The sequence below is a fragment of the Ammodytes marinus genome, assembly GCF_949987685.1.
Source record: "Ammodytes marinus genome assembly, chromosome: 23".
Lineage (NCBI taxonomy): Eukaryota > Metazoa > Chordata > Actinopteri > Uranoscopiformes > Ammodytidae > Ammodytes > Ammodytes marinus.
The window spans coordinates 12,374,548-12,387,425 of NC_137227.1; the positions used below are offsets into that span (position 1 = coordinate 12,374,548).

The 12,878-nt window shown below is 41.3% G+C and overlaps 1 protein-coding gene across 2 annotated transcripts in view; it reads right to left on the reverse strand.

Annotated features, from left to right (window-relative positions):
* Nucleotides 1–559: 559 nt before the first annotated feature.
* Nucleotides 560–12,878, reverse strand: part of LOC307269546 (RAS guanyl-releasing protein 2-like) — a 44,226-nt gene continuing 31,907 nt past the window's right edge. Inside the window, exons 14-17 of one of the 2 annotated variants that reach the window (XM_080052524.1) lie at nt 8,526–8,562; nt 4,780–4,938; nt 3,530–3,592; nt 560–2,103 (exon numbers count right to left, since the gene is read on the reverse strand). In XM_080052524.1, the coding sequence (XP_079908650.1) occupies nt 3,534–3,592; nt 4,780–4,938; nt 8,526–8,562 (255 nt within the window). In that variant the 3' untranslated portion in view covers nt 560–2,103; nt 3,530–3,533. Of the gene's footprint in view, nt 2,117–3,529; nt 3,593–4,779; nt 4,939–8,525; nt 8,563–12,878 lie in introns of both variants that reach the window. The other variant, XM_080052525.1, reaches the window with a different exon arrangement.

Genomic DNA, 12,878 nt, shown 5'->3' on the forward strand with positions numbered 1-12,878 from the left:
GTGGGGATCAAACAAGACAAGAATTACCAAAATAAAACAGGAAACAGAAATGAAAAAGACAACGATCTACAAAACAAGAGCTTTACAGGTTGGTACAATGAGTCACAATGTGCTGAAGGCTATTACCAGTTGTATTCCAATGTGCCGTTTTGTATCAAAAACAAAATCAACTCACTCTCGGCCTCGGTCGTTGGACCTCTTTGTCAAATCTTATATTCAACTGAAATAATTTGAATCGTAAAAGTAAGATTTGCACAAGGTCCTCAAGAGAGCAACACTTATAAATGAATGCCTGAAGTGAAAACATAATTAACAACATATAAAATATATGAAGTAAAAGAGACTGTATTTTTAGGCTGGAGGAGCTGCTAGAAGCTAAATAAACTCTCTGCTCAAGTTAAAGTGGAGACACATAGTATGTACGCCTTTGATTCATAAGGACACATATGATAGCATGCCCACAGATTGAATTTCCTTTCCCAAAGAAAATACTGTTTCTATGTCACTATTATTTGTCACAGAAATGATGAACCAGAAGACACAGTAGAGTGATGCCTGCTGCTTTTAATACTGAGGAAAACGTCTGAGGAACACAAGGATTAGCATGACATCAGTCTGAAAGATTCATTCACAGAATGACAACAAACATCCTTCATCGGGCATGGGAGTGACGTTGAAGAACTTGCAGCTGTTAAGCTATTTTATACAGAAAAAAAAAATACCAGCAATGTGACAGGGCGTCATTCAGTGACAAACCAGCAGTTAGCAATATGGCACTCTATGGGCACAGCGCAACAGAGATATTTCCTCTGTCTGGAATTTCCAAGACTTCATGTTTGGCTAAATAAATGATGAGTTGGCGTGCTACATTAAAGAGTGAAGAACCCTCAGCGACATATACGTCTGGCCGGAGAATACAGACATGAAGGGAGAAGCATGCAGGATTTAAAAAAAAACAGCAAAATACTTAATAAACTTGCATCAAAACGGATTCTCAGGGAAGTAATATAATATGTATACACTGCTGTCAAATAAGAAGCCAAATTACTCCAGTTGTAGTATTTCCTTTTGGTGTATACCTGACTATTGTATATTAACTGACAGCCTCAGAACTCCAAAGCCCATTGGAAAGCTTAAAGAGAGGAATTAGACGCAAGTTAAGCATTTTCTTCGCTCTCCGCTTTGAACATATATGAATGGGAAAAGAAGAGCTCTTCACCTGACAGCAGCGTGTCACTGTTTCTGCTACATTTACAGTACTGCAACAGGATAGGTCACCTATCAGTGCACTGGTACAAGACAGTACTGTATACTGAAACAACACGACAGCAATAACTATAGGACCCTTAGTGATATTATTCAGGTGAACATGACAAAAATATAACATTGTTCAAAGCCCATCCTAATTATAACTGTCCAACGCAGTCATTTCAGCTGCGTATTTTGCTGGCAAAATGGTTGCTTTTTTTCCATCACGCTTCAGACAAGCACCACATATCAACAATATTTTCTCATGACATCAAAATTGGTCCTATTATTGGTCCACTGAAAATGTATTTTTTAAACAGGAAGGATGATAAACAATAAAAAGCACAGCCCCCCCGATAAAGAAGACAGTAGCTTAGTCTGGGTGGCAGGTTATACATTCTTGGCAATAACAGCACCTCATTAATGTTTCAGAAGACAAAAAAAAGTAGATAGGCATTCCAAGTTGCTGCAAAGTGCACTCAAAATGATAAACTTTTAGCATTCCACCAAGAAAATAACATTTTGTGTTTTTTTTTTAAATATATACTAAGTTTTACCATATAACACTGTTGGCAGACAGAGAATCAAAAGGCAGAGTTTTTTTTTTTTACATACAAAGACATTCCATTCACATTGGTCGTCACATTCATGTGAGTTAGCTGGAGTGAGTCGGTGGTTGCTGTTGCAGTGTGTGTCCACTGCATGGCAGCATGTGTGTGTGTATTCCGGGTTGTGAGCAGTGCAATTTCTCCCCGGCGTCGAGGGGCTGTAGAACTGACATACTGTGGCACATTGTGTGTCTGATTCCCCACAGTCGCTGATCTGGCTCCTTGCACACCAACCGTGGGAGGGATTCTAAAATAGAGAGCTGCAGACTGTCACATGCCTGTTCATCAAGATCACACTTCACTTCAAAGCTTCTGCTAAAGCTTGTGGGAGAGGGATTAAAAAAGGCTGAAAAGAAATATCTATGATAAATATACATATAAACACATTGGCACTGTGATTAAAGTGTATAAAGTGTTCCTTGCAAAACTGGCTCACAAATTGGGCATAGCAGCAAACAACCTCAAAACCACTATTGGGGTCCCCGAAAGCCCCGCATTCACTGTGTGTCCATTGGTTTGTCGTAATCAGACAGAGGATAAATTGGTTAGGGAAAATGCATAATCAACCGTAAAATAATAGAGGGTCTCTAGTTGAAGACTGTTACCTTCTGTGTCAAAATATAGTTTTAGGAACATTTTCAATTTGGATGATACTTTCTGGATCCAAGAAATAGAGCTGTGTAGAATTCTCACAAAAGGTTAATCAGGTTGCAAGGACTGGAGAAAAGTGCCCCATTATGATTCATTTCTCCTTATACCTTCAATCACTGCTTCTTTCAAGAAAGATACTCATTAGTCATACCTCTGCACTCCTGTAGAAGATATTCAAATCAAACTATCTGAGAGGGATGGATTAAACTGCTCACACACATTTTGGTGGAAACATGCTTTGTTTGAGAATTGATACAGTGGTATCAAACTCACGTGCCAAGATTGATAGCACTCTCTTGTCTATTGGCAAATATTAAGCTTTACAGACAGACGTTGCTTAGCTTAGCATAAAGGCAGGAAACAGCTATCCTAGCTATGTAAAAGTAATACTGTACCATATGTTTGCCAACATCTCCAAAGCCATGTCATGGTTATTTACCAACTGTTTCTTGGCGTTAAGTAGTAACTTTCCTTGAGTTGCTACACTGGTTACAAAATGACTTTTCATGGCCAAGAAATAGTCTGTCCCAACAAATAAGATGCAGTGTAGTAGTTAGTGATCTTAACCAGATTGTGTAACCAGTCAGGCTGGCTGTTACCCCGTAATCACAGTTGCTTAGCTACATATTTAGCGTTTCAGATATTAAATTGGTATCAATCTTTTTATTCAGTTCTCAACAGGAGACCGAACTAGCTTATTTCTAGAAATTTTAATGTATTCTTCTTATTGCTGAATCAAAAAACGTATAGGCTATTTATCAGGTGTGACTGACCTACTTGCTGCTCCTCTACAAGCTATGATTTGTGTCTTAACCTGACTCCATGGTTTAGGGCCACCAAATAGTAACTTAATACAATACACACATATATACTCTGCAGACATCGTGCGACTGGACACCCAAGGTGTTGTTTAATCCTTTTCTAACAAAAGTGTGAAAATTGGTGGAAGATGAGAAGACATACAATAACAATAATCATGACAATCAAATTCCATCAGCAATGTTAGTGACCATCACTCTTACCTGGTTATAGGTGGACATCAAACACTCCTTCCTCCACTGTCTCTATGTCCTCCTCAGCAATAACTGAACAAAACACACAGAAGGATAAAGGAGGATGAAGAACTGAGGAATAGACTGATTAATCAGATGAAAATGCCTCCCCAAAATAATCTAATAATGTGAGGCCTTTTTGTCTGTTTGCCGTGCCGAGTCATTCATTGGCGGCCTTGTCTGGTCCATTGATCAAGCAGATTAACAGGCAGGGCAGCACTTTTGATCAAGTCTAAATAAAACACTGCTTCTATGAGTCACTGGCCTCGCTGCGGTGGCCCAAACACATTTCAATTGCAAATTCCGCTCGATTGTGGCGAGAATATCTTCCAAATGTCAGTGCCCCATATGCTCGGGGGGAGGACAAAGCACCCTTCATAAAGTGGAGGTGTTGCAGTGGTGACACGTTAATACAAATTCTCTCCGAGCCAGCAGGCTTTTCTGAGAGGATGACGCATTGAATTGTTGGAATGGAATAGAACATTACCTTTTACTGCCAGTGTTTTTTCTTATGAGTGCGAGGGTGTTTTTCAAGATGATTCACATTGGTGTACTATATTGTTTATTTCCTAAAATAAACAAAGCTAACGGAGCTATTTCACGCTGCATGTGTGCCACATGGGAAAGACAAAAGCGCCCCTAAATATAACAACGATTAGTCTCTCAGTGTAGGTGTGAAATGTCCTACATTTACCAGCAGAGTAAAATTGCATGTGACAACACATTTTTCATATTTTTCAATCACTTTGTGATCAGAACCTTCAAAGGACAATATAGGACTTGCATATCACTGTAGCTGTGTTGTTGTTGTTGAAACTGCAGCTTGTGGTTTGGTGTAAAACATGACCTTAAATGCACTTTTCTAAGGGTACACCACAAGAGGGTTCAAACGCTCCGTAATTAAAGAATGAGCATAATATGTTACCTTTCAATCATATCAAGGTGGATGATCATGTCAATGTCATTTCCACAAGACATCTATACATTCTCTGCTTTGAATAATAATTTGTCTCATATGGGTTTGGTTGCTTTCTCTTATTCTTAAAATACCATCTACCCCTTTTCTTCAATGAAAAATCTAGAATCTGAAATCTACAAATATGTCCATAAGGTGTACCTACTGTAGATAATAGTTATAGCTTCAGAGAGGAGGCAATTGGAAAATAATTAACCACCATTGTGGCTCATTGCTTGGTTTATTATTTAGTAATCAAAGGCACCTGTGTTCTGCAGGCTGGATGGTGTGTTGGCGGGTGGTGGGAAGCTGTAGGACCGGGCCTGCAGGGCTGGCGGCGTCTCGTGGCTGATACTCTTGGTCCTCTTGCGGCACTCCACGGCCAGGCGGCCCCGGCAGGACTTGTGGCAGTTCACCCCGCACGCTGCAGCCGTCATGCCCAGGGAGAGTGGACCAAGGCAGGGAGAGGTGAGGGAGGGAGTGGGGGTGGTGGTGGAGGTGGAGGAGGGAGAGACACCGTCGAGGGTGGAGGTTTGGTTGGAGAGAGAGAGAGAGAGAGAGAGAGAGAGGGTCAGACACAGGGATAGGCAGCTCAAACATGGTGGTAAACGGAAGAGCTTTAGAGGTGACAGGGAGCAGCTTTTACATGCCATGCTGACACACGAACACTTCTATACAGGCACTGTGAGGCCCAGTGTGCCTGAAAACAACTCTGTCAGCCAGTAGGAGAGGGGCGATGCGTGGGTCATCGAGCAAGGCATCACGTAAAAAACATGTGAGACTCAAAAGAACCTGACCACACATTCACACCTTGAAGCTATAGTGTGTAACTTTAATCTCAGTTACATTCAAGCCATTAGGTTAGGTTAGGTTCAACTTTATTGTCCCCGTGGGGAAATTTGTCTTGGGCACAGTGCATCATTGCTTTCTTACACAGAGTACAACAGAACAAAACACAACCACAGACACAAACACGACCAGACAAACTAACATTTAAACATTGAGAACATGGAGCTTACTTCATGTAGATGTGGCAATAGTGTTGTTGTAATTACTCATAATTCCTCATGGGGGCAGCAGCGGTTACGCACTACAAGAGAGTTTCCTCAACATTTAGATTTTAGAAATGGTTGACACGTTATTATTCCATTCCCTCTGGACAGTATAATATAATATAATATAATATAATATAATATAATATAATATAATATAATATAATATAATATAATATAATATAATATAATATAATATAATATAATATAATATAATATAATATAATATAATTAGGGCTGTCAAATTAACGCGTTAATTTCGATTAATTAAACACAGAAACGTTTACGCGATTAAAAAAATGAATGCTGATTAATCGCACTTCTATATTGCCCTTTGACCCGGTGCAACAGGGGTGAGACAATAGCGGAGCTGCACCTGTAGTTTGCGGACACGGCCCGCACAGGATTTAAGAGTAAAGAAAGAAGCATAGAGAGGGCTCTTTGGACGTTTCATGGGAAGCTTCGGGCAAATAAGCGTGGAGGTAGGAAGTTATCTTATGTTATTCTACGCAGTATGCGATTAATTTAGATGAATTAATCACAGAGCCTGTAATTAATTAGATTTGTTTTTTTAATCGCTTGACAGCCCTAAATATAAATATAATATAATATAATGTAAGCCAGTAAAAAATATTCTCTATGTAGCTTGGTGTAAAGACAGGAAACAGGGGAAACACCTAGCCTGGCTTCACATGGCAGTTTCATATAACAGATAAACTATTAAAGTGGTATTGATCCTTTATCCAGCATTGGTAAGGCAATGAATAAGTGTATTCCCTAAACTATTGAGCTTTACTTTTAACAGAAAGTGTTAAATACAGAGGTAAGTGGAGACTTGGTACCGTGATATTGTAGATGTATGGATATGAAAAGTTAGAATGCTGGCAATGTGACGCCATAACTATTAAAAGAAACTGATGTCTGTCATGTCTAGTGTAAGTCTCAAAATCTAAAAGTCCACTGCCACAAAACACACTTCCGACTTCAGTCACATATGCACAAGCTCTCAACACACTCTGAGCTCCTGCACTGTGGATGGTGATTCATTTCAATTAGGTCCCTGCCGCTCTCGCTGGCGGTGAATACTGGGGAACAATGGTAATGGGGATGAATGGCTGTGTGAGTCCCTCTCATTGACTTCCTGTGGTGTCATTAATGCACTGGAACAAGCCAGGAACACTCACACTCTCCCGGGCCTGACTCGGAGACATCTACTCCTTCTCCTGGGAGTGCAGACGGGACAGTGTAGTGGTGTGCAGACGGAAGTTTGAGGGCCGTGTGTGTGTGTGTGTGTGTGTGTGTGTGTGTGTGTGTGTGTGTGTGTGTGTGTGTGTGTGTGTGTGTGTGTGTGTGTGTGTGTGTGTGTGTGTGTGTGTGTGTGTGTGTGTGTGTGTGTGTGTGTGTGTGTGTGTGTGTGTGTGTGTGTGTGTGTGTGTGTGTGTGTGTGTGTGTGTGTGTGTGTGTGTGAGTGAGTGTGTATAAGTCAAAATAGCTTGTGTTTGCTTTCTTTTCACTCAGTCTATTGTCTCAACAACAGCAATCATTCAGGCATGTGTGTATTTTCAAACACTGGCTATCTTCCATGCACCAGAAAGAACATGTCCTGCTAATTAAAAAATGAAGCAGTGAAGAAATAAGAATGTTTCCTTCTCCTGCTGAACGCAAGGTGCTGGGTGGAGGGTGCTGTGAACACCACATGTAACAGACACATCAAAGGTCCAAAGGATCATTAATTACTCTAGTTGCTATGCAACTCAAATGTTTGATGATAAATTGCACACTATTAAACGAGCATTAGGTAGCCGACCTGAATGACTGTGCAGGCTGGTAATGTGGAGCATGGGAATGGACAAGAGAGAGTCAGTAATTAAAATGCTTCCTAGTCTGGAAAAATAATGAAGAACAAGTAGTCACACATTCAGGTTGATCCCGTTAATCAGGCTATTGTTACACTAAAAACATATTAATTAAAAAAAAATCAATGATTGTGCAAGCAAATAACTGGACAGAAGGCACAGTGGCACACTCACCTTGTAAACAGCAATGGGCAATAACTGTTTTAACAATCAGGAAATCTATATAATCCTGCCTGTATGAAAAAGTAAGAAAATATGCTCACTTTAACTCCTAACTCTCATAAGGCTGAGCAGCAATAAATCACCTCTCCAAAGACAGACAGCAGATGGAAACTTGCGCGATTAGCATTTCAGATCTGGCACAATCAGGCAAAAAAATGTGCCTGGCATCTGGACTGAACCATATGTAGCTGTAGAGTTATTTAGTGCACTGAACGTCTGACGATCATCACAACTTCATTTTGAGCGTCAGCAGCACTCACCATCGGCGGCATATTCATAGAGGGAGAGGAAGCAAACTGAGTGTGTATGTTTTTTCTTATGACTTATGACCATGAGTGTGAGAGGGGGATTGGAGGTGTTCATGGTTTCCTTGCGTATATGTGTACATTTGCTAAATGAACCTCTTCAAACACTGGTCCCCTGGGAGACTTGAAAAGGCAAATAATTGCACATTGTGTGGAGTGCGGCCGCGGCTGATGGAGCTCATCCAGCTGTTGGTTTGTGTGAGGCCGTCCATTAAGAGAGTGTGATGTGTTTGCCATGGCTTCTGTGCTGATGACATTTACTCAGCACTTCAACTCTGTGAATATCTATCTACAAGATAGAGAGAGAGAGTGTGTGTGTGTGTGTGTGTGTGTGTGTGTGTGTGTGTGTGTGTGTGTGTGTGTGTGTGTGTGTGTGTGTGTGTGTGTGTGTGTGTGTGTGTGTATGTGTGTGTGTGTGTGTGTGTGTGTGTGTGTGTCTGTGTGTGTGTGTGTTTGCGTGAGTGCGTGATGGATGGATGGATGAAAATGTCGTCAGAAAGCCTGTCTAACCCTTCTGTGAACACACACATCTGTGCAGCAGACATAGAGTAAAATCTAAAGGAATTTCTCTCTTACCTTTACACTTGTAGCCTTGCTTGTAGAAGCCCCATATCTACAAAAAGACAGAAATAATTAAAATGCCAGCAGGGTCAGGGTGTGAAGTAGGTTGTGTTTTCATTTCCATTCAAGAAAGGAAGAGGAATGTTAAAAATCACCAAGGTGATGCTGCAATTACAGAGACTTTAGAGCAGAGATATTGTGAATGTTGAAGGTCAATTTTTTGTATATGCACACTTTGTAAATGAAGGATATTTAACTTTCAACATGATCTTAAGGTGTGGAAACTTGACGTGTTTATTATTCTGTTAAAAAAACTAACAAACATCTATTGGGAAGCCAGCAGAAATATGGATTACATTCAAAAACAAAGCTTCAAGGTCATATACTGATCTATTCTTCTGAAAGCTGTTGGCCAAATTTACCACCTATATGCCACACCGCCTCACCAGCAATACACATACAGTACAAAAGCTAGGCCTGCAACCACAGTATCATTCTTTATCAGCCCAATCGAGCTGATAAGATGATTCTCCTGTCGCAGTGTGATATACAGTATAGGCGATCAGCTCAAATCCAAACTCTACCTCTAGCATGGAGAGAATGGTCCACAGTCTATTGCAGCTGAAAGGAAATTAATAATTCTATTAAACTAATGCAGAGCAGTCCGGCCCCCGGTCCAGATGGCTATCCAGTCAGTCCCTCCTTATTTAACCTTCGGGAGACTTCTTAATGGTATCAACTTCCCCCGCCTTTGTTTTTATCTCTGGATGCATTTGATAGGGTCGACGGGGAGATATTTACTATACCAAAACACTTTGACGCTATTTCATGTATTCTTAGCTGTGTTGAACAGTGAACTGAAAATAAATGGGGACCACTAACTGCCTGGAAGGTATTGGAAATGAATCTAGAAACGTATGCTTTGGGAAATGGTTGGATGTAAGGATAAAACATACACACTTAGCAGTTAAGGGGCTAAAACATGTTAAAAGAAAACATACAGTTCCCATCTTTACATCCACCATTGATGCTGAGGCACAGAGCGAAGGCTGAAAGGAAAAAAAGTGGGCTAATAACAGAGAAAGAGAGATGTAGGGTGAGATAGAGACAGAGGGACAGAAACGGGTAAGAGATATGGTGCTTTTCAATGACATGGTATCGGCTCTACTCTACCTAACTGGCCTTTTTTGGGTTTTCCACAATGAAAAAGTACCTGGTACTTTTCTGGTACCTACTCTTGTCAATGTTCCAAAAAAAGTAGTTATCAGGTACAAAACGTTGATTGGTCAGGAAAGAGACAGAATATTGCTTCATTCCCCTCCCAAAAAATAAGCAAATAATCGCACAATCGTTGAGAAGACTGAGCAAGAAATGCATAACAGCTAATGTTAACCGCTAGCATTGGTATGATGACCAGCTACACAGAGGCGGTACTATTAAGGGTACTATCTTGTAATGGAAAATGAAAGCATCCGATACCATATGCTAGGGGAGTAGATAAGAGTGGAGTACAGTAGAGTAGAGGTGGTACTATGTTATGGAAAAGGGGCAATAGAAAGCGGAGGTTGGCGTTACAGAGGGGGGTGGAGAGGGGGAGGGAGATCAAGCGGGATGCGGGGAGCGCACAGACAGTGGGGGGAACAATGACATGAAAGAGCCAAGCTGGACATCACACACTGCACTGGCACATCTGAGGAGGCACAAAATATCCTGACCTCTTCACACACACACACACACACACACACACACACACACACACACACACACACACACACATACACACACACACACACACACACACACACACACACACTCTATACTAACCCTAACCCACACAAACCTACATTGCATGCATGAAAACACATACACTTGTTATTGCACACACACACACACACACACACACACACACACACACACAGTGGGAAACCTCTAGAGGCTCCACAACAAAGAGAAGTCGGTTACCAGCAGAACATCTAAACACAACTATCATCTCAGCTCTGCCTACAACACCAACTGACCTTAACTGCTTCTGTAGAATGGAACAACACAATGCTCTACGAAGCAGTGCTGCAAACAAAACAGACCGTCTATGGTTTTCCTGTAATCTTTTAGAATGCTGTATCTTCATTGTGGAGGAAATGTGCTACTTTTACTGCCGGCACATTTAAAGAATTACTCAGTGGGATCTTTTTTTTTTGTTCCTTTTTTCTTTTTTTGAAATCCTTCATTGGTGTCTCCTAATATGCTTACACGCTTTTGAATCAGTGTGGTGTGCGTGACACAGCATGAAACCCTGAGCTGATGCATTTCAAATGAAAATGTTATGTAATATTGGAAGGGAAGTTGTTATATTGTTTTTTGATCATCTATGGTTTTCTCTCCACTACATCATTTATGTGTTGCTGTTATAGGGGAAAAAATGCTCCCAAACCAAATGCCTTTAGTTTTTTCCTACCAGACAACATCAGATGTCATCCTGTTCCTATCATCCTGAATTGTTCCATTCTACGCTTTCATTACTGTCATGAGAGTTTCCAGTTGTCATTTGCAAAGTTCACATCAACCTTTCTTTGGCATTCCGCTTCAACCCTTTTGTAAATTGATTTAAAATGTGTGAACAGGTACAATATATGTTTGGGCGTTGAAATGTTAAGCTTATTGTCTCCTGTCTGTAGCATCGTATCTAATGGATGGTATTCTCATTTGTTTTAACTTGTGTAAGGGATAGAGACAGAGGAAAAAGAGTTCAAAACATTTTCTTCAAATCCCCTCTCCAAACAAGCCTGGACATATCTAGTTATGAGGACTTACAGTATTGTGGATCCATTGTCAATATATTAAGGAAATGGTCAACCTGATTTTAACAATGTTTCTTACAGAGTGTGTCTTCAGCTGGTTTGAACATGAAAGGAAAATTAAGTGTTGCAAAGAAAACAGAACGTTCCATCATGTTTAACTGAAGGAGAGTGACACATCCCTCTCCTGTGCATACGATATGCAACCCTGCAGGGGGAAAGGCTTAAACATGTCAATTGGAGGTTTTTATGTGCAAGTGCTGGTTTCGCAGTTTGGACATGAATGCACTAAATCCATCAAATAAATCATTACACAGTTGTGACTGTAATAAGACATTTTCCCCGGTAAAGAAAAACTCTACTTTGTCACACGGTGTGAACACGAGAATGGTTCTTGCTTGTCCTATTCTGGCTCTATGCAGCTGAACTCTAAAAACAAATAGACTTATGCGTCAGTCTCTGCCATCTCTCATTTAAATGTGTTGTAGGCCTCCAGCTAAACAACTTGCTGTACTCTCATGAAATGCAAGAGCCTGCACTCTGTGATGTTTCTTTTGGCTTTGTGCATTTGGTAAAAAAAACATCTGTGTGCCATTAATTAGGACGTACGGCTGTAAGGTGGCTATACGGGCAAAAAACCTCACACGATTATGGAGATCCATGTGAGATCTTCATAAAGGCTGAGTGAACCCGGCCCGTGTTTACGTATACATGGCGGCACCAGCTTGGCCTCTACTACTCACTGTTTGAGACCGAGTGCTGAAAAAAATGGGCTGCGGGAAAAACATTGTCTTTGCACAGGAGCCAAGGGGGAAAAAGTAGGCAAGAGAGGAAATGGCTTATGTATCTGCCTTTGCCACACACACACACACACACATTCAAAGGAAGGAGCACGCTGCCAGAATCCTTATCTCTCCCTGCTCTCTATGCTGAGTTTCCCCTCATGATGACTCGAAAATGCCAGCGCTTCCCCCCCTTGAGAACGTGCGTGTTCTGTTTGTGTTTGTCTAAACTCCTCTTGAGTGTTAATAAAAGATTATGCGAATACACTTAATCTACAGCATACTTCTCTTGTGGGCATTAGGGCCTCTCTGTAGACTCTCTTTTATAGGCCGGATACAGAAAATAAATGGGATGTCATCTATGTGTTTGCCGTTCGATACGAGAGGGCCCCTGTTCCTGTTCTCATTACAGCTGACTCACTGTCTGAGTCTAAATAACAGAGGGCTCCTTGGGGGGACTTCGGGAGGAATGTTAAGGGGCCAGAGGACACACACACACACACACACACACACACACACACACACACACACACACACACACACACACACACACACACACACACACACACACACACACACACACACACACACACACACACACACACACACACACAGATGTAACACTGCCAAAGAGTAGGGTCATCATTTTGCCCAATTACCTTCCTTCCATATTTCCCAGAGTGCAACTTCAGCAGTGTCTGCCTATAGCTCATAGTAATTGGCATAGTCCTTACGTGACAGGAGGGACCTCCGAGAGAGCGGCCTATCACGAGCCACCACCGGTGATGGCC